Genomic DNA, 27,654 nt, shown 5'->3' with positions numbered 1-27,654 from the left:
GTCCCTGCTGCGGGAGTATGTGAGTGGGAGGGAAACCCCGTGGATCGCACGGGAACGCGGCAGTTGAACGGTGGAACCGGAGATTGACCCAGCACTCTCACACACAGGTTAGTTTACTTTCGCTTCATTCATCTCTTATCTGTGTTGTTACGTAAATATGAGCTGTATTTCTTTATTCTGAGTCTGTTTATTTTGATTATTTAAAGCGAAGTAAATGGTTTGTAATAGCTGCATTCAACAGGGATTCTTCGTTTTGCTTTAGAAAAGAGTCAATGACGTTCAGTCCAGAGCGGATTACACGAAAATGAAAAGTTCGCTGTAAATTACTTCTGACATGCAACCCGGGCTGTTATGACACACAATAATAAGTATTATTTCCAAGTATTCGCTGCTGATAGTGCTATAACCCATTTCAAACTGCCACCAGACAACGGAAGGATGAGTCGACAATCCTCCTCCGCACAGAAATATCACTCGTCTGTGTTTTACCTTGTGCGAATAAGAATGAGAGTGTAAAATGGCGAATTATCATGTTAGGACTTATTCTCTAATAGCTGGCACGCTAGCTCATGTCGGGCACATTAGGCAAAAAAAAGTAGGGCGTTTACCTCCTGCTGTACTTCTGTGGAGTTCCTGTCAGAAGAAGGTGTCGAAAATGTGTAAATATTAATTTGCCAGTGGAAATGTAAAGGTGTTTTGGTCTTTGTCGGAAAACATTCTCCCTGTCTGAATGGTCATTTATTGCAAAGCAACCGGTGCAAATAACCTTTACTTCGTTATAGTATTTTCGACAAAAAGCGGACACTTGAGAGGTAACGGCAGGTAGAGAGGCGACGCGCTCTGTTGGACACGCGCGAGCAGGGCGGGAACAGTTCGTACAGACACATTCCTTTAAGGGCCGTGATGATTTTATACATCAGACTGGAGATGATCCATAAGGAGTGAGGTGCCTTACAACACTGCGCTGCTGTGGACTGGGCGTGGTCGAAGTCATGTCCGCATTTTTGGGCATTTTCGGGCATTTTCACTCATGTGCTCTCATGTATCATATGCAGAGTGCTTACGTTTTTGGCTTTTTAAAGTTATTTATATATATATATTTGGGCTGTCAATCGATAATTAATTAATGTCCCGATTAATTAATCGTGATTAATCGCACTTAATTGCATATACAAATATTTGCTGAGAAAGTCCCTCATATAACAATAATTCAATGTATAATGAGGAAATAATTATACATATTTATCTTTAAATTATATATATATATATATATAATACACATTCATATATTTAAATAATTAAAAAGATAATTACATTTTTGTAGCAGAAGAGTTAATCATTAATAAGACAATACAAAAATCGGCTTTAGAATACAATGTATTGTTTACTACCATATTATTGAACATAAGTCAATCATTGGCACACAGTTCACAGTAATCCAAATCACAAGTGAATTTGTCAATCAGTTCGAGATCTATTATGAGGACTTGTTTAAGGACCCGTCAATTTCAACAAGCATCAGACATGCTTGTGTAGCGTCTCGGGTGTGTTGCGACATAAACATAAAATGTTTAGATCACTGTGTCAAGTTAAATATAGTTTAATACTTAGAACAACTTGCGTCATGAGTCAACTTGCTTGGCTATCAAGGAAAATGCACAAATAGATTACTGATAATGCTGCAATGTGTATTTCTCAACTCAAACATACAAACTAGCAACAACAAAAACTATAAATGCACAGTGTTTTCAAATTAAAATAATATTTTTACAAAATTACTAATATCTTGTTATTTTCTCAATATTGCACCTAAATAAAATAGAACAATAAATAAGAACATACACGTTTTCACAAAAATAAGATTGTCCAAACAAACAGGGACATTTAAACAGGATGTAACATGTACTTTGTATAAACTCTTTTGAAAAGGAAACTGGATACAAAAGTGTGGTTCACGCAATCAAACCACTAAAACTGTTATTGTTGTTGTTGTGTTTTGTTTTTGTTTTTAAATGACCAACTGGTATTTCCAAATCCTCTTTCTAAAAAGTTCTACTTGTCACTGGTACCTCTTGTCCAGTGTGTGGATCATTTTCTGAAATCCCACTTTGCTAATGGTGAATCATGTCTCTTGCCAAGCAGTGCATTATGGAGTCGGTGATTTCTTTATATCTCTGTTAAGACTTTTCATATAGTACTAATCTGGGCTTTCACCGTCATGCATTCATCATACTTTTCACTTGTGCTGTTTCAGGTGCTAATATAAATTTGTCTTGTTGCCATGTGATGTAGCAACTTTAATTTAGCAAAATTTAGCAATTTAGTACAGTACCTGTCTCTGCTCAGCGTCAGTTATCTTCAAGCCAAAATATCGGCATATAACCAGGGTTTTTCCTGGCTCAAAATGAGGCGGAGTTGGTACCATACTGATCAAAAAAGTGACGTTAAAAACACGTAAACTTAGGCTTTGCGTTAATACATTAATAATGACCTGGTAACTGAATACTAGTGTTAATTTTGTCATCTGTTTTTTTTATTTAGTCTTAATTCTGTGTCAAAACATTGCGAGCTGCAGACTCGGGGTGAGAGACGAGTGTCTCCGTGTTAGTGCGCATCAGCCGGTGGAACTTTAAATCTCTCCCGGTATCGACTTCTGCTCTGATTGGGCCTTTTCCACGACTGGTTGAAACGGCTCTGACAGCACAGAGAATGAGAGTTTTGGCGTTTGTGTTTATTTCATGGCATGCTCCTGTATTATATTAATTTTAATTAAGGATGAAATAAAGATATATCGCCAAGCTGTGATCTCCATGTTAGAGTGCGCATCAGCCGGCGGAACTTTAAATCTCTTGACTCCCGCTCAGATTGGGTCTCTTCCGCGACTGGTTGAAGCAGCTCTGACCGCACAGAGAATTACAGTTTTGGAATTTGTGCTTATTTACATGTCACGCTCCCGTATTATATGAACTTAAATTATTGATGAAATAAAGATATATCGCCAAGCTGTGATCTGTTTGTGTGTTGTTTTTTCTGGCCACCAGTTCAGTGTCGGTCTGCTCGGCATCCATCTTCACCTGATTTCCACACTGAACACCGAAACTCACATGACATGACCACACCTGCCACTCCCTAAACTGAGACTGACTGGTCATCTTTTTATTAGCGGTGTAGAAAATGGGCAAACAGCTCTCGGAGAGAATGCACATATGCACTTATTTATTTAATAAAATCACAGCATTTTGCCACCATATAATCGCACAGGCTGTGTATGTATGCATGTGTATATGTATATATATATATATATATATATATACACATACATATATACAGGTCCTTCTCAAAAAATTTGCATATTGTGATAAAGGTCATTATTTTCCATAATGTAATGATAAAAATTAAACTTTAATATATTTTAGATTCATTGCACACCAACTGAAATATTTCAGGTCTTTTATTGTTTTAATACTGATGATTTTGGCATACAGCTCATGAAAACCCAAAATTCCTATCTCAAAAAATTAGCATATTTCATCCGACCAATAAAATAAGTGTTTTTAATACCAAAAAAAAGTCAACCTTCAAATAATTATGTTCAGTTATGCACTCAATACTTGGTCGGGAATCCTTTTGCAGAAATGACTGCTTCAATGCGGCGTGGCATGGAGGCAATCAGCCTGTGGCACTGCTGAGGTGTTATGGAGGACCAGGATGCTTCGATAGTGGCCTTAAGCTCATCCAGAGTGTTGGGTCTTGTGTCTCTCAACTTTCTCTTCACAATATCCCACAGATTCTCTATGGGGTTCAGGTCAGGAGAGTTGGCAGGCCAATTGAGCACAGTAATACCATGGTCAGTAAACCATTTACCAGTGGTTTTGGCACTGTGAGCAGGTGCCAGGTCGTGCTGAAAAATGAAATCTTCATCTCCATAAAGCTTTTCAGCAGATGGAAGCATGAAGTGCTCCAAAATCTCCTGATAGCTAGCTGCATTGACCCTGCCCTTGATAAAACACAGTGGACCAACACCAGCGGCTGACATGGCACCCCAGACCATCACTGACTGTGGGTTCTTGACACTGGACTTCAGGCATTTTGGCATTTCCTTCTCCCCAGTCTTCCTCCAGACTCTGGCACCTTGATTTCCAAATGACATGCAAAATTTGCTTTCATCTGAAAAAAAGTACTTTGGACCACTGAGCAACAGTCCAGTGCTGCTTCTCTGTAGCCCAGGTCTGGCGCTTCTGCCGCTGTTTCTGGTGCCTGTGCACAGTGGCTCTGGATGTTTCTACTCCAGACTCAGTCCACTGCTTCCGCAGGTCCCCCAAGGTCTGGAATCGGTCCTTCTCCACAATCTTCCTCAGGGTCCGGTCACCTCTTCTCGTTGTGCAGCGTTTTTTGCCACACTTTTTCCTTCCCACAGACTTCCCACTGAGGTGCCTTGATACAGCACTCTGGGAACAGCCTATTTGTTCAGAAATTTCTTTCTATGTCTTACCCTCTTGCTTGAGGGTGTCAATGATGGCCTTCTGGACAGCAGTCAGGTCGGCAGTCTTACCCATGATTGCGGTTTTGAGTAATGAAACAGGCTGGGAGTTTTTAAAAGCCTCAGGAATCTTTTGCAGGTGTTTAGAGGTAATTAGTTGATTCAGATGATTAGGTTAATAGCTCGTTTAGAGACCCTTTTCATGATATGCTAATTTTTTGAGAAGGCCCTGTATATATACATATGTACAGTATCTCACAAAAGTGAGTACACCCCTCACATTTTTGTAAATATTTGATTATATCTTTTCACGTGACAACACTGAAGAAATGACGCTTTGCTGCAATGTAAAGTAGTGAGTGTACAGCTTGTATAACAGTGTAAATTTGCTGTAAATTTGCAAAATAACTCAACACTGCCATTAATGCCTAAACCGCTGGCAACAAAAGTGAGTACACCCCTAAGTGAAAATGTCCAAATTGGACCCAAAGTGTCAATATTTTGTGTGGCCACCATTATTTTCCAGCACTGTTTAACCCTCTTTTAATCGCAATGCTTTTCTTAGAAATTCAAGTTTGTAGTACCACCTGTTTACTCCAGAGGGCAGTAAGTGAAACTTCAGCTGTGTGAGCAACACACAGTTTATTACAGTGAACAAAACATTAACAACTCTTCAGTGGACACACACACAAACATGCGTTACGTTGTTGCGTTCAAAACGAAGGAGCGCAAATGCGAACTAAGGGATCTCAAGATGAGTTTAAAGATTGAGTATTAAACTATATTTAACTTGACACAGTGACCTAAACATTTTACTTTTATGACGCAACACACCAGAGACGCGACACAAGCATGTCTGACACAGGTCGTAAGGTCTTTACCTCACAAATATTTAATTACGAACAAGGTGAAGGAGGTGTCCTTTTGTTAGGAATTCCTTGTCTTGTTTCACTGTTGCCCTCTGTCTGCCATTTTTGTCACCTTGCATTCCATAGTTTTCAATTTTGTCCCTTGTTTAGCTCCACTGTCTCACTTGTCATTGTTTAGAACTACACTTCCCAGAATCCACCTGCCATCATCACTGCCATTTTGTTCATTGTTTTCACCCGTCTCATTCTGTCATCACTCACTGTGTATTTAAGCCCTGCTTTTTGTTCACTCCTTGTCGTTCGTTGAATGTTGTTAGCCTGGTGTGTGTTCCCTGCATGTGTTTTCTAGTTTTATGTTTATTTCCCCATTGAGGGTTTTCCTTTGTGTTTTTTCTTGCTTGTTTATTTAATAAAGTGTAACTGCATTTAGATCCGCATCTCCTCGTCTGCCTTGCTGCTCAAGCGTGACAGAACGAACGACCCAATATGGATCTAGCAGCTTACCTGATGGAACTGACCCAGGCGGAGTTGACCATCCGCGAGTACTCCCACTTCTTTTCCGCTGTTGCCATCCACACCGGCTTCGATGACACATCCCTGAAAACCATCTACCAGCTCGGGCTACCAACGTACCAGCTGAGGGGATTGCCGAACTCCGGAGACCTCACGTGGAGGGAATATGTGGATCTGGTCTTGGGAGTACTCGCTGCCGGGGAACCACCTCTCTCGATCCCGGTTTCCGCCACTGGGCTTTCCGTGCCTGCCACGGCCAGCGAGCCAGAGCCCACGCCTGCCACGGCCAGCGAGCCAGAGCCCACTCCTGCCACGGCCAGCGAGCCAGAGCCCTCGTCAGCTACGGTCTGCGAGCCAGAGCCCTTGCCTACCCCGGTCTGCGAGCCAGAGCCCTCGTCAGCTACGGTCAGCAAGCCAGAGCCCTCGCCTGCCCCGGTCTGCGAGCCAGAGCCCTTGTCAGCTACGGTCAGCGGGCCAGAGCCCTCGCCTGCCCCGGTCTGCGAGCCAGAGCCCTCATCAGCTACGGTCAGCGAGCCAGAGCCCTCATCAGCCACGGTCAGCGAACCCAAGCCAGCGCATACCACGGTCACCCAGCCAGAGCCTGTCGCCTCAGAGGTCAGTGAGCCAGTGCCTGTCGCCTCAGAGGTCAGTGAGCCAGCGCCTGTAGCCTCAGAGGTCAGTGAGCCAGCGCCTGTAGCCTCGACCGTCCCTGAGCCAGCGCCTGTAGCCTCGACCGTCCCTGAGCCAGCGCCTGTAGCCTCGACCGTTCCCGGGCCAACGCCAATAGCCAGGACTGACCAAAAGCCAGCGCCAATGGTCATGCCCGTCCTAGAGCTTGCGCCCCTCGAGCCTCCCGAGCTTCCCAGAGCTCCGCCTTCCGAGCTTCCCAGAGCTCCGCCTTCTGAGCCTCCTGAGCTTTCCAGAGCTTCACCTCTCAAGCCTCCCAGGGCTCCACCTCTCAAGCCTCTCGAGCCTCCCAGGACTCCGCCTCCCGAGCCTTCCAGGGCTCCGCCTCCCGAGCTTTCCAGAGCTCCGCCTCCTGAGCTTTCCAGAGCTCCGCCTCCCGAGCTTTCCAGAGCTCCGCCTCCCGAGCTTTCCAGAGCTCCGCCTCCCGAGCTTTCTAGAGCTCCGCCTCCCGAGCTTTCTAGAGCTCCGCCTCCCGAGCTTTCCAGAGCTTTGCCTCTCAAGCCTCCCAGGGCTCCGCCTCTCAAGCCTCCCAAGGCTCCGCCTCTCGAGTCTTCCAGGGCTCCTCTTGAGCCTTCCAGGGCTCTGCCTCTCAAGTCTCCCGAGCCACCCAGGGATCCTCCTCCCAAGCCTCCTAGGGCTTCGCCTCCCAGGGCTCCATCTCTCAAGTCTCTCGAGTCTGCCAGGGCTCCTCCTCTCGAGCCTCCCAGGGCTCCGCCTCTCGAGCCTCCCTCTGCTCTGCCTCCTGAGCCTCCCACGGCTCTGCCCCCTGAGCCTCCCGAGCTTTCCATGGTTCCTCCTCCCTCGGCTCTGCCTCCTGAGCCTCCCACGGCTCCGCCCCCTGAGGCCTCTGAGCCTCCAGAGCCTCCCTCAGCTCCGCCTCCAGAGCCTCCCTCAGCCTCGCCTCCAGAGCCTCCCTCAGCTGAGCCTCCCGAGCCTCCTACGGCTCCGCCTCCAGAGCCTCCCTCAGCTGAGCCTCCCGAGCCCTCCATGGTTCCTCCTCCCTCGGATCCGCCCCCTGAGGCCTCTGAGCCTCCAGAGCCTCCCTCAGCTGAGCCTCCCTCGGCTCAGCCTCCAGAGCCTCCTACGGCTCCGCCTCCAGAGCTTCCTACGTCTCCGCCCTCAGAGCCTCCCGAGCCTCCTACGGCTCCACCTCCCGAGCCTCCACCTCCCGAGCCTCCTACGGCTCCGCCGCCAGAGCCTTCCAGGTCACTGCCTTTAGGGCCTCCTCCCAGGGGTCCTGACCCTGTCCCTGACCTGTGGCCTCCTCCCAGACCTTCTGACCCTGTTCCCGTCCTGTGGCCTCCTCCCAGGCCTCCTGACCCAGTCCCTGTCCTGTGGCCGCCTCCCAGGCCACCTGACCCTGTTCCAGTCCTCTGGTCTCCTCCCAGGTCTCCGGTCCCTGTCCTGTGGCCTCCTCCCAGACCTTCTGACCCAGTCCCTGTCCTGTGGCCTCCTGACCCTGTCCCTGTCCTGTGGCTTCCTCCCAGGCCTCCTGACCCTGTCCCTGTCCTGTGGCCTCCTCCCAGGCCTCCTGACCCTGTTCCCGTCCTGTGGCCTCCTCCCAGGCCTCCTGACCCTGTTCCTGTCCTGTGGCCTCCTCCCAGGCCTCCTGACCCAGTCCCTGTAATGTGGCCTCCTCCCAGGCCTCCTGACCCGGTCCCTGTCCTGTGGCCTCTGCCCAGGCCCCCTGACCCAGTCCCTGTCCTGTGGCCTCCTCCCAGGTTTCCTGACCCAGTCCTTGTCCTGTGGCCTCCTCCCAGGCCTCCTGACCCGGTCCCTGTCCTGTGGCCTCTGCCCAGGCCCCCTGACCCAGTCCCTGTCCAGTGGCCTCCTCCCAGGTTCCCCAAACCTGTCCTTGCCCGGTGGCCAGCTCCCTGACCACCTGAACTTGTCCTTGCCCTCTGTGCCCCCTTGGACTTCCTGCCTGCCATCTGTGCCCCCTTGGACTTCCTGCCTGCCCTTTGTGCCCCCTTGGACTTCCTGCCTGCCCTTTGTGCCCCCTTGGACTTCTTGCCTGCCCTTTGTGCCCCCTTGGACTTCTTGCCTGCCTTCTGTGCCCCCTGGACTGTCTGTCTGCCCCTCGTTGCCCCCTGGACTGTCTGTCTGCCCCTCGTTGCCCCCTTGGTCTGTCTGCCCACCTCAAGCTCCCCCCCAGTCATGGACATTTTTTGTTTTGTTTTATGTCACTGTGATCATCTGGAATCCGATCCTTGAGGGGGCTATGTTAGGAATTCCTTGTCTTGTTTCACTGTTGCCCTCTGTCTGCCATTTTTGTCACCTTGCATTCCATAGTTTTCAATTTTGTCCCTTGTTTAGCTCCACTGTCTCACTTGTCATTGTTTAGAACTACACTTCCCAGAATCCACCTGCCATCATCACTGCCATTTTGTTCATTGTTTTCACCTGTGTCTCATTCTGTCATCACTCACTGTGTATTTAAGCCCTGCTTTTTGTTCACTCCTTGTCGTTCGTTGAATGTTTTTAGCCTGGTGTGTGTTCCCTGCCTGTGTTTTCTAGTTTTATGTTTATTTCCCCATTGAGGGTTTTCCTTTGTGTTTTTTCTTGCTTGTTTATTTAATAAAGTGTAACTGCATTTAGATCCGCATCTCCTCGTCTGCCTTGCTGCTCAAGCGTGACACCTTTAAACTGTTACACCGTTTTACCCTGTCCATCTTTTTTTAAGAATCATGCTCCCTGAAAAGATCCACTTTGCTCCTTCTGTAATGTTGTAGATGAATCTGCCCCTCACCTTTTTTGGGAACGTGTCCACGCTGTAGTATTTAGAAGAACATTTTGTTTGTTTGTACGTACATCTATTTTAACTAGTTTTCTTTGCTTTATAAAGCCGTTTTATTTGGTTTTCACAATTTTGATAACTTAAGTTCATATTTTCTGATTAATCTGTTTATTTTTCTTGTTTTTTTATACATATGTGTACATTTTTGTCCCTATTTGCACTTTTTTGTAAAGACTTGTAATATTATTTAAATATTCTTTGTACCTCCAACAACTCCAAAGAATTGAAAACCATTGCACTATGTAATGAATATAATGTCTTGGCATTATTGTAAAATATATCTGTATTATTGTGTACTATGTATACCCCTGGCTTGTTTAAAAAAAAAAAAAAAATGTCTGACACAGGTGTAAATTGATGAGTCCTTAAACAAGCCCTCATAATAAATCTCCAACTGATTGACAAATTCACTTCAACGCATTTGCCATGCCACCTTGTAAAGACTTTGTTTCAGAGTTTAAGCGCTCTGACGGGTTCCATTGTTTCTAAAAGGAGATCAAAGACGGCCCGTACCCTAGCTTCAATGGCTGAGGCCGACTACATAGGTGTGGGGTGGGCTCCGGAAATTGAACAACCGGTGACAGCTTTAGTAGTTTACCGGATGAGGCTTTAAGAGGCAATGTATGTTGTCCAAGCGCACAGTGTGGATGTACTGACACTCTATTATAGATGGCTTATGAATCAGTGGCCTATATAACTTGAGCAGAGAATACTATCTGCTAGCTGCTTCTTGCCTGCAACACCACATTTGGGTCGTCAAATGTAGACACTTCATTTCCTCAGTTCCTACAAACAGCTTTATTGCCGATGGGTCATGTGACTCGTAAACTGTGAACACTTTCAGCAACCCTGCTAACAGCCCGGTGCAAGGTGTGGCTTGCTCAGGCAAACCTGCCTGAAGATTGTAAAAAGACTGAGGGACCTGCCAATTGTACCGGGGCATCTGTTTGGCCCCAATGTCTCTGAGGTATTGGAGAAGAGGGTGAAGTTGTCGGAAGCTTCCTGCCAGCTGACTCTGGTCCAATGGGCACCTAATTTTAGGATGCCGCCAGCTCCAATGCACCATCGCTATCCAATACCAGAGCAGCGATTTCATCACCACACTGCTTCCTAACCTCAGGCCCCACAGCGTCCTCGGGGTGCTGAGGAGGCCCAGGGCGGTCGCCCTTTTCAATGTCAGCCACAAAGGGGACCACGTTAGCGCCCCTCCACAGAAGCTAACAAGTGCTTGGGCCGGCAGTCAGTCGTTTCTCCCTACAACATTTAAACTTTTGGAGATCCTCATTGTCCGACGCATGGGTTATGGCAACTTTGAACAGGGGATATTCTCTGCAGTTCTGACGCCGGCCCCCCAAGTTTTCAAGAAATCTTCCGACATTTGTCAAAGATGTAGCCTGTTCTACAGCTCTTGCTCTGGAAATTCAGGAAAGGAGAAAGGAGCAATAGAGAAGGTTCTTCCCCTCAATCAGAGGGAAGGTTTTTACTCAACATACTTCCTCGTTCCAAAGAAAGACGGTGGGTTTCATCCTGTTTTGGATTTACAACATCTAAACACGTTCCTAAGTCTCTTCCTTTCTGCATGTTGCGCACTGCCGACGTTCTTTGGTCCATAATGAAGGAGACTGGTTTGTAAGTGTAGATTTAAAAGACGCTTAGTTTCATGTTTCTATTGCACCACACCACAGGTATTTCCTGAGATTCATCTTTCAGGATCAAGTTTACCAGTTCAGTGTCTCTGGGTCCCCTAGTTTTTACAAGATGCATGAGTGCAGCCCTGTCTCCTCTTTGGTCCAAAGGCATGAGGATTCTGCCCTATTTGGACAATTGGTTGCTTTGTTCCCCAACAAAACTGCTTGCTCTATGCAACAGCAAGATATTGTTAGAGCACATCCTAAAGTTGGGTCTCACGATGTCTGCCACATTGTCGCTCACTCGGACGGGAAGTATTCGTCGTCTACAGACTCATTTTCGCCTTGGGGCAAAACTTCCTTATGGCGTTCTCCTACAACTAGTGGGGATGTTGGCCGCAGTCACCTCTGTGGTTCCTTTAGGTTTGCTCCACCTCAAGCCCCTACAGAGATGGAACAACGTTTACGGCTAAACCCAGCAAAACATCATCTTTGTTTGATCATTGTCTCCCATTCTTGCATCTGTGCGCTGAAACCTTGGAACCAGTTAGCGCTTTTGATAGCTGGGGTGCCCATGGAAGTTGTTCCTTCTCGCAGGGAAGTGGTCACAACCAATGCTTCGCTGATGGGGAGGGGGCAACATGGAACCAAAGGGGTAATGGCAGGCGTTGGTCTCAAATAGAGGCCTTGGAGCATATCAACATTCTAGAATTGAAGGCAGTGTTTCTAGCGCTGCAACATTCCTTACCAGCCCTTGTAGGCTGCCATGTGCTTGTGTTTTTCATCTGAATCATCAGGGTGGCACCAGATCTGCCGTTGGTGGTTTGTGAGGACCGAAAAGTCAAGTCCATTGGGACAGGATGCTCTGGCCCACGAGTGGCCGAAATGCCTGTTGTATTTTCCACTGTTGTGGGAGACGATACACAGAACATTCCTATGCAAGTGCAGGGTACTTCTAGTGGCGCCTCGATGGCCGATCAGACCATGGTTCCCACTCCTTCGGAGTCTGATAGAGGGTGAGTCGTGGCAACTTCCCACCTGGAGAGATCTCCGCTCCCAGATGGATGGGCGCGTTTGGCATCCGGATCCAGTTCACATTCAGCTTTGGGTTTGGCCGCTGGGGCCAACCCACTTCTAGCAGATTGTGATCTGGCAGTAGTCTTTACTGTGGATAATGCCAGAGCTGCTTCAACACGACAGCTTTATGCTGCTAGTTGGAGAATATTCTCTTCATGGTGTGGAGCTCAGGGAATTGATCTGTTTCACTGTACTGTGCCAAAGGTCTTGAGTTTTTTTGCAACTCTACTTGGACAACAATTAAGCGGCTTCTACTTTAAAGGTGTATGTCGTTGCCATATCTGCACATTATGCCCCAATTGATGGTTCTTCTGCGGGGTCTCATAATCTTGTTGTTTAAAGTCAGTTCGTGGTAGGGTTGTGCCGATGGATGATATCATCGTCCATCGTGATGGCTGATCAACATCACGATGTAGAGCCACCATCGTGATGCCACGCCCCCTTTTGCGAGTCTTGCTAGTGTGACTCACTAATCCTAGTCTCTTCTATAGTTAACCTAAAAACTTTGCAGGGATTGCTTTGTAAATTAAATTGAGAATATAGCTAATGCATATATGCTATTTTAAATACTGTAGTTTATGCCAGAGACGTGACGTGTTAGTCTGTGAAAATACCGTGTCAGGCAGGCTACACAAATATTGATCTTGACATTGTTAGCTTCTTGTCTTTTTTTTTACATGTCTTACACTGTACATTTAGATTAAAATATTTTATTGTAAGCCTTTATTAATTAATTATTAGTAGTTGTAATGTCTCAGAACATCTTGCTCATTGTCACATAGCTCTTGTATACACTGAAGCGGCAGTTTAAGATAAACCCAGACCAGCTTAACGCCAAATAACTTTTGTCTGGTTAATACTTTTAAAGAAAAATTTCCTTGGCCATAAATCCATAATGTCAAATCAAATGAAAGAAACAAGGTAAATATGAATAACACACATTTATTAAAACATAGAAGAACAACAAATAAAGAACAAGAAAACGGAACAACACTCAGACCGAAACTCGGCATTAACATTTCACTTATAATTAGCAGCACAATTAACTTCAGCACAGGCTACAAAATAAATTATGTTATTGAAATATTGTAAAGTGGTCATATGAACTACACAAATGAACGCTTAAAAAATAATATGCAAAATCGAATAGCTCCAAGAACGGATGGCTGAAAAATGCGTAAAGAAGTCTAATATCTTTCACCATAGACCATGTTTAAATTTTGATGTTTCTGGCCAGAAATACCAACATATTCACTTTATCTGGTTTTAATAAGCTGCAGATTGGAGTAACTACACTACCCGCTGTGCTGAAGACCCGCTCTGATGGAGTACTGGTAGCACATATGCGCAGATATTTCCGTGCTAATCTTGCCATGAACGGAAACATTTTGTCGTCCTCTTCCCCATCAATGGCCATTTCCTGCAGGTACATGGTCATTTCTGCCTCGACCTTTTGCTCATCAGTGAGCGTGGCTGTGGCTGCTCTCTTCGCAAGAAGGCTGCCCAAAGACTACTTTTTTTCTTAGGCTAATATATTAAAAAGCCCGGATGAGTAGGCTACTAATTAGTTGGGCTAGTAAAATAACTGAAATTATAGTTTTTCAGTAGAAAAAAAATATCTATGTAAAGAGATATATTAAAATAAAAAGTGCTTAAAAGTGCACAACTCTTCTTAAGTGGAAGAAATATTTTTCCCCTTACGTGCAACCTATTGGAAAGCTGGATGAGTCAGTTGGGATAGTAAAATAACGTAAATTATAGTTTTTAAGTGGAAAATAGTATTTATGTAAAGAGATATATTAAAATAAAGAGTGAACTCTTCTTAAGTGAAAGCTAAAAAAAAATGCTTCACATGTCGTGCAACCTACTGATAAAGCGCCGACGAGTCATTAGTTGGGTTAGTAAAATAACGAAATTATAATTTGTCATATCATTTTTGAAAATTATATGAAATTATAATTATAGATTTTTGACTTCCAACTGAAATTCTGTGTTGCTCCTGTAGAATCAAGCAGCCATGGACAAGAGCCAACATGTGCAGAGGGCCAAACTGGCTGAGCAGGCCGAACGCTACGATGACATGGCCGCCTCCATGAAGGAAGTGACGGAGCATGGAGAGGAACTGACCGACGAGGAGAGGAACCTGCTCTCTGTGGCCTACAAGAATGTTGTGGGTGCTCGCCGGTCCGCCTGGAGGGTGGTGTCCAGCATTGAGCAGAAGACTGAAGGCAGCGACAAACAGCAGATGGCTAAAGAGTACCGGGAAAAGATTGAGACAGAGCTGAAGGCCATCTGCAAAGACGTGCTGGTGAGCTTTCTGTTGGGCATTATAAATATTGCAGAGGGAATACACATTATTTTGGATAGTGTGAGTAACTTACTGCAAACTAGTTGATCTTTTTGGCATTAGCCAGAACTTGGGCTGGCAATCAAGAACCAGTTCTTATATACTGTATTCCCACCACTAGATCAGCAAAACAATGGGGTCTGTTGTTTGAGTGTTTTTTTTTCTCTTAGAAAATTGAAAGTGAGACTCACTCAGTGCAACTGGATAAGGCTTTAATGAATCGGACTGGGTCATTTCCCTCCCTCTTTACTGGGACTTTTTAGTTGGATTGTTACCCGAGGCACCTTGCAATGGTGGAAAATTGAATGTTATGCTTGCATGAACGACATTCCTCTCATTTTCTAGCTTTTATTTAGACTGCATTCATAAGAATGTGATGTTTAATGTTGGCATTAGGAGGGTAATGGGTTGAAGTTGGCTCATACATAGACATAACATGCTAGAATGCCATGTCCTCTGAAATCATTTAAACATCATAATATATTTGTTTCTAACAAGTCCTGTTAGGTGATTGGATTAATCACCATGAGGTATTTTAATGTCAGCATGAACATGGATTTGTGGGGGGTTGGAATAAATAAATAATATGTGTGTATGTATATATATATATATATATATACACACACACACACACACACACACACACACACACACATACACGTACGCACGCACTCGTACTATAGATGCACCTTTCAGCTGTTCTGCCACCTGCTATAATTCACAGAATATAAAGCTGTCAATAGACCTTTTTTTACAGACTATGATGACTCGTTTCCGCCTTATCAGCGTAAATGTAGTTAACTTTTCTTTATATTTTCATTTATTTAGAGTAAATTTATAACATTATGCTTTGTGTTAAATTACACTAGAATTAGATAAACAATTGCAATGGGGTTCTAAAACAGCTTCTAAAAGGAGTTAAATAAATGTGTCATCTTCGTAATCCACTCTATTAATCGTAATGGATTAGTAGATAGTGGATTATTTATTTTGCTGTTGGAGCAAATGGGTAAGCATAAATAATATTTGCTGCACATACTATATTGCTGAATTTACACTTTTATTCACAGTATTTAAAAAAAAAAAATCACAAAAACTTTGCTTTTGAAAACAGAATGTATATTATCTTTTGGGGTTTGATTTTGGAACTAATTCTTGATGGAATGAACATTTCTGTTAATTAACCATTTGGGCACAGTTATTGGCCATGCTGATAATCTCAAAATGTCCAAATATCTGGGGGCCTGGGTAGCTCAGCGAGTATTAGCGCATACTACCACCCCTGGAGTCGCAAGTTTGACTCCAGCCAGGTCTTCTAAGCAACCAAATTGGCCCGGTTACTTGGGAGGGTAGAGTCACATGGGGTAACCTCCTTGTGGTCGCTATAATGTGGTTCTTGCTCTCAGTGGGGCGTGCTATGAGTTGTGCTTGGATGCCACAGAGAATAGCCTAGGCCGCCACGCACACTACGTCTCCGCAGTAACACGCTCAACAAGCCACGTTTTAAGATGCGTGGATTGACGGTTTCAGACGTGGAGGCAACTGAGATTCATCCTCCAGCACCCGATCGCTCGATTGAGGCACGGCACAATGAGGATTTAGAGCGCATTGGGAATTGGGCATTCCAAATTAGGGAGAAAAGGGGAGGGTAAAAAAATGGTCAAATATCATAAAATAAAAAGCCTGGCCAATATATCGGTGAAGCTCTGAGCTGGCTCACTTAAAGTCAGATCATAAATTTGTGTCTTCAGCTTATTGCTGAAGTTACTGTCCAACTTAGACTGAAGCTGTGTGGGTGTTCACATGCACGTGTGTCTCTCATCTGCAGCATCTCCTGGACAAGTTTCTGGTCCGCAAAACTTCTCCGGCAGAGAGCCAGGTGTTCTACCTGAAGATGAAGGGAGACTATTACCGCTATCTGGCAGAGGTCGCCACAGGAGAAGAGAAAACCAGTGAGTATCTGCGGACCTTTGGGATCCAAAATCTCCCATGCTGGCTTTATACTGGAGATAGTAATTTCTCTTTATTTAATACACTACGTTTTGATTTAAAGGTTAGTTCACCCAAAAATTGTAATCCTCTCATGATTTACTTGCCTTTAAGCCATCCCAGATGTGTATGACTTTCCTTCTTCAGCAGAACTGCAGTGAAGATTTCTATAAGCAAATTTCAGCTCAGTTTGTCCATACAATGCAAGTGAATGGGTGCCATCAGGCTGCTGGCAGTTTGATGGTCCAAAAGGCAAATTGATAGGTTGGTTTAAGAAAATAACAGGTAGTGATCCTGAAGTGTCAGATTGTCCCAACAAAGTGGGAAGTGCACCATCTTTCCGGAGTAACCATCTTGAAAATCCAGCATTTGTTGTACTGCTAAATAATTCAAATAAATTTGAACCACTGATTCTTCAATTCATCTGCCTTTGGTAGCCCAAACAAAGAGCTTTTGCAGTGAAGAAAACAGTATCTTCTCGACATGGCAACAACATTAACCCAACTCATACTGGCCTCAGCTATAACTACAATTTGTTTGAGGGTAGGCCAAAGTAGCCCTTAGGCAGGCATTATGCAAATGAATTACATAGTGACGTAGATACTTAACGGAAGAAATGGCTGGAATACAATCCAGCCGTTTCTTGTAGTTTTAGAGCAGTGTTGTCTGTGGGAGAGAATACTCCCTTTTGCGTGGACTTTGTAACTTTGCAGACCATTTACATGCACACAGCAATGTTACACACTAAAGGAAAGGTAAAATTACAAATAGTATAATAGGGCCTCTTTAAAGGTGCTGTATTTATTTATTCTTTCATGGAAAAATTATGCAAAACATTTTCCTACTCCCTTAAAGATATAAACAAAAATGTGTCTGCGAATCACGGACATTGACGCTTTGCACCTGTCAACCATTATGCTCGTTCTCATATGAAGCAGATATTTTAGGCTGTTATTCATAATGTTTGCTGTTGAGTGCGCTATTGTGCCACTGTTGAATTTGACAGCCACAGGAACAAACAGTGCTGCTCTTTTGCTCTGTTTTGGCATTTTGGAATGAGGTGGTGTGGCTAATTCAACAGCTCAGTCACATGTAAGCTTCAAATGCTAAAATCACTTACAGCACCTTTAAAGTTAAGTAAATCATTATAGAATTTTTGGGTGAACTAACCCGTTAAGAAACAGATCCAAATCAGATCGTTATACTCTTGGAATTATCACCAGTTTTTTTCCCTCGCAAGAATTATGTAATATATTCCAAATTGCGAGACTTACTTTGTGATCTTCAATATGTCCTCAGCATATGAGCCTTCGTACGATAAATCTTCCTGCCATCTTTGTAGCCACACCTCTATCAATCACACATTGACACATAGATATTTTTGGTTTGATGTGTGCCAAAGTAACAGGTCATAACTTGTGCTTCCACACCCTTAATAGCTGATTATTGAGTGATCGTTTCACAAAATATCTCTTTGTAAAAAAAAAAATATTATATTTAGGCTACACTTACATCCATCCATCGTCAACCGCTTATCCTGTGTACAGGGTCGCGGGCTACACTTACAATACTTAAGATTTGTTCCCAAACCTATAGTGAGCCTTCTTTGTAGACAGCTGCCATCTAAGGTCACGTCTACGCTAATCCAATTAAGTTTGAAAACTCTTCAATTTCCTGACGTCCTAATTTTCCAAGTATCCAGTTATGGAGAGTGTTTTTGAAAGTCTCCTTTTTGGTGGAGGAAAACAGTGTTTCAGTGTGGATTAGAGGCATAAACCGCAAAATCAATGCATTTTCAAATGAAAATGGATTAGCGTGGACGTGGCCTAAGGGAGCATCAGAACTGAAATTGAATCTCGTAAGTTGCTGATTTTGAGCACCTAGAAAAATGTAACTTTAATTGAACAATTCAATCAAGTTTTATCAGAGGTTGTTGCAGTGAATTCTAGGATTGCATGCAATTCCGCCTTAGTATTTGGCCTAAACAAGGTCTCTTAGAAGGCAGTATAATGTTAGTACCTACCTTTTGAAACAGCTCACCTATGATGCCTTAAAATTAGGTCTGGGTGTCGCCAACCGGCGAATGTATATCATTATACATATGTCACGATTCAATCTATTTTGATGCATCACAATTTCATAATTGGATCTCGAATGTAACTGCGCCGAATATATGAGAGACACCCAGCATGTCCGTGAAAGAAAAGTGAATCAACATTGCGATATGTGATTGTGCAAACCCTTCTTAAAATGCTGTCTAGTTAGGCAGCTAACTAGCTTTTGGAACTGAGCTATAGTGTCCACTTGAATAATCTTACACAACTGTAAGCACTCTTCAGTGCTGTCAATCTTTATTGCATTTAATATTATGAGGCAGAGTCTGATAATAGTTTTACTCACAGTTGTACTTATTTATTTGTCTTTGGGCTAATATGTTCTGCTACAAACCCTGTCAAGCTTCTTACCTAGAGAGCATTTTTAAAAGGATTAAAATCTCCACCTTTGACCAGACCTGACCAGTAGGTGGCGATATGCATGAACAATGCTATTCGCCAAAAAACAAAAGAATGTGAAAGTGGAGATTTATTTGTGAAAAAGGACTTAAATATTGATATTTCCCATGCATGGAAAAAAGCTAACTGTAAAGTTACTTGCAAGATGGTGGACAATGTCAAGGGAAATGTTGATTATATTCAGGACTGAAAAGAAAAGAATCCATAGAAATCTAAGAATGTGACAATATGTCAAATTTCAAAATACCGTGAACCAAAATAAATGATGAATCACATTGAGGCAAAATGTGAAATTTGCAGCATTGCTTTCTGTCCATGTGAACATACGTGAAATTACCTTTCAAACATCAAAATCTCTGTCACTTTTTTCTACACTGTTTACTACAGTAGGTATCCAACTAGAATGGCCCTTACTATCGAGGGGATTAAAGTGGCGGTAAAACTTTAAATTCTCACACATAAAACCCTTTTGCAAAATCACCGCCAGGAGGCGCAAAGGGACAGTTTTGGCACCATTGCTTACTTCACACTGAGTTATTGTGAATATGATAATTATTATATAATATTATTATTTGTATTGTACATTTTGATGTGTAGAAGGCGATCTAACAATGTTGAAAATGAATGGCAGCATTTAAGTTATAGCATAGTTAGCTCATGAATGAGGACATTTTTATTTTTAGAATGTCAGCCTTTTTCAATAAACAAAAAACTGTTGCTTAATAGATATTAGTTAAAAATTATCTTCCAGTATTATATTCTCAGTATATATTACATTTATGAGTATGTATTATACAGTATTTGATATGCCTTTAAAATGACAGAAGATGGTGTGGAGTAGAGAAAAGCTCAAGTTCTTTAAATAAACACATGTGGACTGATAGCTTAGGCGCAGTGTGCTCTGCTCTCATGCAACAGATTCTTATTTTATTGTTTGCTTGTCTGATTTACAAAAATACATTTTGCGCTGTATCTGGAACTAACTGGGTTTCCATCCAACAATTTTTATGTGCATTTTAAAATTGTGCATAAGAAATCCTGGACTTCCAGTCGATTTGACGCTTTCGACACCTCTGGTCTGAACGCACCATTTGTCATTGAAGTGCTATTATATATAATCGAGATTATGTCGATATTGTACATCGAACTGAAACGTGAGATAATGATACTGTCTCATCCCTATTCAAAACAGTTCTACATTATTAAAATACTCTATTTTTCCCCAGTGTTTTTGTGTGCTGTGTATTTTTATAATTCAAGTGTAGCTAAATGCTTTCATCAGGCTATTGAATTCAACTGTGAATGTTAGTTGTGTCTCATGCACTATATGTGAGGAGTTGAAATCGGTCAATCATCAGGTTCCATGTTGGTTAGGACAGTAATGCAGTTCGCTAGTGTCAGTGTCCCTTGAAACATCTACCTAACTTGTATTGTGTTTGAACATAAGAGGTCAATCAATGAACCTTTCTTAATAGAGTTAGACGTCACCCAAAGAGAAACAAGGTGGCCACAGCTTTGGTTTTCATTAATTATTTTTGTTATGTTGAGAGGCTGTAGAATGGAACCTGAGATCTGAAGGTCTTGTGTCCTAGTTCATAAAAAAGCTCATGAGACACAAGCTGATTGCAGATTAATTTGACATCCCGTGTGACGTGATATCATTTTATGCCTCTTGTGTCTTGAGTTGCCCACATGTAGGTATGATTCTGTCTGTCCCTTTCTGAATTTCTGTCAGTTAGGGCAGCTGTGAGTACCATCTATATTATTTGACTGTAAGAATTGTGTCTGATCAGTAATTATACATGGTTTCTTTAGGATCAAAGTCTTTCAGGCAACCCACAACTCTGTTTTGTAAATGTAGATTTTGCACATGCTAGATACAGTGCACCTTCTTTCTTGTCATTAATGATTGACTAATAAGGGAATTCCCTTCACATGTGGTCTTTGGCTCAGGTGGGTCTGTCTGTCAAAGTAATAATTCACTCTTTTCAGTAGATGCATGGGCTTATTAGGCTTTCTTCTGCTCCCTGCTGGCTGTGATGAATTTTTAAGAGCCTAGTGTGTTTCTATGGCAGCACAGGAGCAAATGATCTGAGAGATACAGCTGAAAGTACCATCTGTGGAAATGACATGATTGTGCTTTACAGCAGATCCTACATCAGTCATGTTTGTGTAGTTTAATTGAAAAGGTTAGTGTTTTCCATTATGGATGCAAATAAATTGGTGACTTTATTTTTTAGGTCAGTACTCGAAGCAAATAATACTATTCATTTATTAGTATTGTTTTAAATAAAGTATTTGAATGTATTCATTCAATTTGATATTTTATGGAACTTCAAGCAGTATACTCTTTTTCTATGTTAGGTATCAAAAGTACTAAATGCTTTTCCATATTTTTTTTTCTGTAAATAAAGTTTTGATACCCACTTGCATTTGAAATACGTGACTTCACTAAGTGTGAGCGATACTTTGTATAAAAGATGGATAAACTAATTTACAACATTGACTAAAATATGTTTTTTGGCCATATCTTGAAAATTATTTTCTGCTATTGATAACGGCCAAAATGTTGACCATATTCACGCTGGCGACATCTTTGATTTTTAATGGGAATGACAACGAGGCTGTGAGGGATAGACGTACAGTCTCTTCAAATAAACTGCGGTTTAAAGTGTTTCAGGATCGTTCCACAGATGAAACATTGAAAACATATTTTTAAGAACATTCATAAGACAAATAAAAACAGATTTATACCGTGTGTGCCATTGACACGGTATAATTCCGTGTGTGCCATTTTAACGGCAATTGTCATTGCCGTTAAAAATCAAAGATGGCGCTACTGTGAATAAGGTCTATGGTTGCACCACTATTTTTCATAGATCTGTACAGAACAGGAATGCTTGTGTCTAACTGAGCTTTAGCAGCTGCTGACCTACTACTGTCAGTGTAGTAGGCTGCCTGATCATCGCCATGGCAACAGCATCTGGCGCGGCGGGCATGTTGTCCAGCTGGGTATCGGCAGTAAGCCGAACCTCATTTGGGTGGGTTTAATACATGCGCTGCCTTGGCCACTCTTCAGCAGGCTCTTCACATGGACAATGACTACTGCTCATCCATATAGAGCTGCCTTTTCAAAAATGTGTTTTGCACTCGAAGCACAGATCAATACAGGCAAGCTTTTAATGCATCACAGTATGACACGCTAACAGCACTACAGTGTGAGCTCAACATGAAACCATGTTACAGTGATTCTCTTTTTATTTGAGTACAAAACTAAATAAATAAACAAAATAATTCATTTAAAATTATGTATGTATTCTTTACTGGTGTTTACTATTTTAATCAACACATGTGACCTTTTATATGTGATTTGACTCCCTTGGCCTGTTCTGGCTTCTAGCAGACCTAAACACTACACTGATGCTATTATACATAGAAACATAATGTTTGCAATAACTTGTAATAATATAACTATCAAATTATATTATTTAATTCTAGGATAAGTTCTACACTCTTTATCAATTTACCTGGCACAAAAATGTCAATCTCAACAAATAGGGTGGTAATATTAAAGGAATAAATTCATAGCTATTAAATAAAAATGTACACTAAATACAACTATTAAAACTTAGTTTATATTACTGATTTGTAAACCTTTATAAGCACCTTCAGGTACTGTATCTAAATATTTCACTTCAAACAAAGAAGGCACATTGACATCTAGGCATGGGCACTTGTGAATCGTTTATTTTAACTGGTTAACTACAATCATACGAATGAACCAGTTCACTAAAATTTGTTGGATTTTCCAATGATGTAAGTGGATTGGTAATCCATTATTTGAACAGTTTAATTTACATTAACTGCCTGAACGAATCGATAGGGCTGGGAATCGTTAAAAAAAAAATGTGAGACCGATATCTTGACTTCGATACCAGTTCTTAAATGATAATTGTTCGATACCAATTTTATGAAATCTGTTTTAACAAGATTTCAGACATTACCTCAAATAAAACTTTGTTTTTATTTTTTCAGTTTGTTGCCTTTTTTTTTTTTTTTACAGAGTCTCATCTCCTGAGCCTTCTGGTCTCGTCATGCTAGGGGCGGCTGGGGCAGAGGCTATAACATTAATGTGAAGAGAAAAAAACAAGAAAGCTAAACTGTTAATTCAGTCAACCCTAAGGATAAGTACGAATAACAAGATAACTAGTTTAACGTATGTTAAACTTGATCAGTTACAGTCAACCATAAAGCATTTTTAGCATCGATTTAGCTAGCTATCTATTGCCATACATCCAAACAATATCTAATGTTATGTTGGTCCCAGTTTATAGGACTATGTCACCGTGCACAGAACGTTAATTTAACAAGTACACAATCATAGCCGATTTAGCCGATTTTGTTTGTTGGTTTGTTTGCTAAAGGTTAATCTTACCTGTCGGAGTCCCAGTCATAGCACCGCTGCATTCATCATTAGTTTTGGAGGAGGATTCGTGTGGTGGGCATGTTGAACAAGTCTCTGTGGCAGGAGGACACCGAGTGTATGACTGCACCAACTCGGTCTTCTTGCAGTCGAAGACAGAGCAACTTTCTGCTCTTAAGTTTATTCTGTGCACTGTCAAGTGCTTCATCAGATTTGTCATGTTGCCGGTCTTGGCAGCAATTATCTTGATGCAAATATCGCATCTTACGCTGTTGGCATCGCGCCTGGTGAAATGTATCCACACTTTTGATCTTTTACACATCTTTTACATCTGTGGGGGTTGGGACACATACACACTACAGCCTCACGTGTGAGCCACGTCTCTGAGCATAACTGGCGTAAACTAGTATTTTTCCTTGATGCCTAAACACAGCCAATCACCGGCATTTTTAGATTTGGGCACATCTAGCATGCTATATGCTTATCACTGACGTTGACGAGATTAACCCTTTGGTTATCGAAATTTGGTACCGAACGACAAGACATTTTTTGATATTCGATAGTTTAGAGGCAATTCGGTCAGTGCCTAAAATGTATCAAACTCAATACCTAGCCCTACGTATCGATTCACTTCCTGGTAAATGTTTTGGACTGTCTATGAGAGAGAGAGAGAGAGAGAAGAGAGAGGGGTATACACATTTGATCGGCAGCTAAGTGTGCAAAACAATGTGACAATGTAGTGTTTTGTCATATTACACTTGAACTACTTGGACAAAGTAGCTTGTTACTGGAAAAGTTCCACTGTTATTAAAATAATAGAATTACTGTCTTACCCCCTAATGTATAATGTAATCAGATGGGCAAATAGCGAACCTTTTAGCTTAACTATATTTCTGAGATGTGAGGTGGTAGCTTCGCTAATTTTTAAATCAATTAGCTTTTCAGTATCAAATAAAATTTATTGATTTGGTAGTAGTGCAGTTTTGAAAAAAGCTACACCTCAACATAATGGCATTTACAGTGTTTACTGTTGACTAGGGCTGCAACGGTACACGTATCCATGCCAAGCCAAACAGATACAGGGCCTTCGGTACGGTACATCCAATCACACGAATGATTACATATCATATCATGTGTAATCAATATTAAAACAACATATAATGAACAACATAAACCGCATAGAACTCAAATGAAAAAAGATTGTGGAGCAACATGGGACCACACGGAATTAAAACTTAACAGAACAGAGCGCCAGATGGTACACTAGAAACTGTGGTTCAGATAAATGCACGTGAAGTTTATACTAACTAGCTTGCTATTTTACCCAACTGTGATGGAACTAAACATAATATAAATATGTCGGACTTAAATAAGCGATTGAAGACCCAACGCGTCTCTAAAATCTGTTGTTTTGCAGTAAACTACAGTAATACTGGGCAATGAGTAGTGAACAGGATGAATGCTTTGTGTCGGCTCTGTTTCAAGTCGGGTATGTCGACATCATCCACATGTCACTTGAGCTTATGGGAACATGTCATAAACAGCATGTGCAAGTTAGTCTCGCCACAGCATTCAAGCAGCCTTTCGCTGCAAGCTCAGTCAGAGCTAAAGCGATAACAAACGCCATAGGAATATTTATTACTGTACATATGCAACCAAACTCGGTCAACGAGAACACAGGTTTTAAGTTCCGCTTAACGTGCTTCAGCCCCATTATAAACTTGAGTGGTAAGTACAAGTGGTGAGCTGAAATGCAAAAGACAGAAATCTTCACAGCTAATGTCTTCATTTTGTTACAATTATTATTATTGCACTTTTCTTTTTACTTTATTTATGTTTTATACAATGTGCACATAAGAGGCTCTTAAGTTTTATATTGTAATGTTGTTGAAGAAATATACATATTGCAGTCATGTATACAGTAAATGAGAATTGACAATAAGAATTGTTGCCCATCAGCCACTGTATTTTCAAAATAAATAATTTAAATAAAGATTCTTTGTTTTCCCTGCTCTACCGAAACCATACCGAACCATGACCCCAAAACAAGGGCACGTACCGAACCGTGAATTTTGTGTACCGCTGCAGCCCTACTGACAACAGTTTTCAGTCCAAACAAAAGATGTCCAATTCACAAATGAATTGCTCATTTGAGTCGGTACTACACAATGAATTGGTCACACGTGATAGCAAAGCAGTCTGAATTGGTCCGCGGTTCAATTTGAATGACTCTGAAAGCTCATACACGTGCTGCTGAATCGTTTGGAGCAGTTACTCGCCAACACAATAACGGAATGGGTATTTTGAACAAACCTAAAAATGAGCAATTGTAACAATAATGCTTGCCTTGTTTGTATTCTGTACAGATATCATCCAGAAGTCTCAGGAAGGGTACCAGGCTGCTTTTGACATCAGTAAAGACAACATGCAGTCCACTCATCCCATCCGCCTGGGCCTGGCCCTCAACTTCTCTGTCTTCTACTACGAGATCCTAAACTCACCAGAGAAGGCCTGCGAACTGGCCAAGAAGGTTAGAATGGGCACAAAGCTCACACACATGCAGCTTTTATTTTGATTGCACCTAAAGCTTAGCATTGCTATCTGTTTAACAATGGATTTGTATTTTATGAAGGCTTTTGATGATGCCATTGCTGAGCTGGACCAGTTAACCGAGGATTCGTATAAAGACAGCACATTGATCATGCAGTTACTAAGAGACAATCTGACAGTGAGTTCTTCAGTCATCTTCTTCACCCAGCTCTTTGAATTTGTTCCGTTGAGGATGCAGTGACCTGTGATAACATAAATTATTTGATAGCATAAAGTCAGAAACTGGTTTTGATTAGGGTTGCACATTTCAAGTTAATAAAAAATATGGCCCATGTGGTTATTAATCCACAGAAGGCTGTAATTTATTTATCTCCAAGCACAGCATGCTTCAAAATGAAGTGGTGGTGTACTCTTCTGTATTATACTACACATACTCCAAGGATGTGTGGGTCTTCGGATACCTTTTTTTTTTTTTTACTGTATGTGGAGCAGGATTTTGGGGCAAAGTAACCTCACTATGGGTGGGGCTACTTATAATTTTGCCACCAATTGACTAACAAAATGCTTTATCTCATCATGCCTGGTTAGGACACTGTTATGTGCATTTTCAACAAAGTCATGCAATGTGCCTCTTAGTTCTTAAAGCTTGATATCTAAGCAGCAGCATTATATGTTAAATGTTTAAATGGATATGAATTAATCAGATGGATAAATGTGAAAATCTTAACCAGTTCTCCTGTGTTTTTCAGCTGTGGACCTCTGACAATCAGGCTGATGGTGAGGACACAGAGGAGGGACGAGAAAACTAAAGCCAACTCTACAGTGAACCTTTCAGTCAGCACAGCAAGAGAGCGAGAGAGGATGCTGACGCTTTACAGTTCCAGCTTCATACTCACCAGCCCGTCGTTTATATGTGTGTTTGGCAATGAGAGTGTGAAGAAAAGACTGTTTCATGACTGTGTTTGTGTACATGTGTGTTTGTTTGGGGGGCAAACAGCAGCTGTTTGTTTATTAAACATGATGTGGTGGACACACATTGTAGTTTGTTGGCTTTATGTGAGCTTGTACATAAGGTGGCTGGCATGCTTTTGCATCACTTATGTAAGTCACCATGAAGCCAATGTGACAGCGTCATCGAACTTTGTTGTAAATGCATATGTGAGCGAGCGAGAGAGTATGAACCCAATTTTGAGTTTTGCTAGGGGAGCGTATATTTATCAGGTTTCTTGTGGCTTAGAATAAATTCTTCATTTTCCTAAAGAATCAAAGGAAACTAACCAAAAAGTCAGTATGAAAGGATAATTGGCAGATTGGGCTTGTGGATGACATTCTACTTCAGTTTTCAAGTGTTCGAATTCCCATCTGTGAATAATGTAAAATCTGTCCATGTCATCCACAGACCTAAGATCAAAAAGACTTGACACATGGCTTATACTGTAACTTTGATATATACACTTATTAACAAGAAGTCATGCTTTTCATGTGCTTATCTGATTAATACTGTTTTCTATTAGGATCATTTTGTTTTATTTGTACTACTACTACTACTTTCTAAATCTGTTTAGTTTCTGTTTTTTGTTTACTCTTTTGATACTTGCTAAAATGCATGTGGCTTTAATTAATCAGGGTTGACTGGAGTTGGCTTATCGGGCTGCTTAGAAGCTGTCTTTGGAATTTTCATACAGAACACTCAGCATTATTGTTATTTGTTACCGAGGGTGGGAGAAGGGATCTGGATTTCATGTTAGTGGAATAAAAAAAAAAAAAAGATAAAAAACAAA

The 27,654-nt window shown here is 41.9% G+C and overlaps 1 protein-coding gene across 1 annotated transcript; it reads left to right on the top strand.

The window, feature by feature from the left end:
- On the top strand, positions 1-27,654 carry ywhaz (tyrosine 3-monooxygenase/tryptophan 5-monooxygenase activation protein, zeta polypeptide). The gene is made up of 6 exons (XM_052135663.1): positions 1-107; positions 14,057-14,359; positions 16,227-16,350; positions 25,690-25,853; positions 25,956-26,051; positions 26,623-27,654. The coding sequence occupies exons 2-6, from the start codon at positions 14,069-14,071 to the stop codon at positions 26,680-26,682; spliced, it is 735 nt and encodes a 244-aa protein (XP_051991623.1). The 5' UTR covers positions 1-107; positions 14,057-14,068; the 3' UTR covers positions 26,683-27,654.

This window comes from Xyrauchen texanus, chromosome 10, assembly GCF_025860055.1.
Source record: "Xyrauchen texanus isolate HMW12.3.18 chromosome 10, RBS_HiC_50CHRs, whole genome shotgun sequence".
Classification (NCBI taxonomy): Eukaryota; Metazoa; Chordata; class Actinopteri; order Cypriniformes; family Catostomidae; genus Xyrauchen; species Xyrauchen texanus.
Note: the sequence above shows the minus strand (reverse complement) of the source record. Positions and strands in the feature narration are given on the sequence as shown.

Excerpts from the sequence above, each read along its gene's own strand:
- ywhaz (XM_052135663.1), top strand. The coding sequence starts at position 14,069 with ATGGACAAGAGCCAACATGTGCAGAGGGCCAAACTGGCTGAGCAGGCC. Across the intron at positions 16,351-25,689 it reads CACAGGAGAAGAGAAAACCA|ATATCATCCAGAAGTCTCAG; the intron begins GTGAGTATCTGC and ends TATTCTGTACAG. Across the intron at positions 25,854-25,955 it reads CCTGCGAACTGGCCAAGAAG|GCTTTTGATGATGCCATTGC; the intron begins GTTAGAATGGGC and ends TATTTTATGAAG.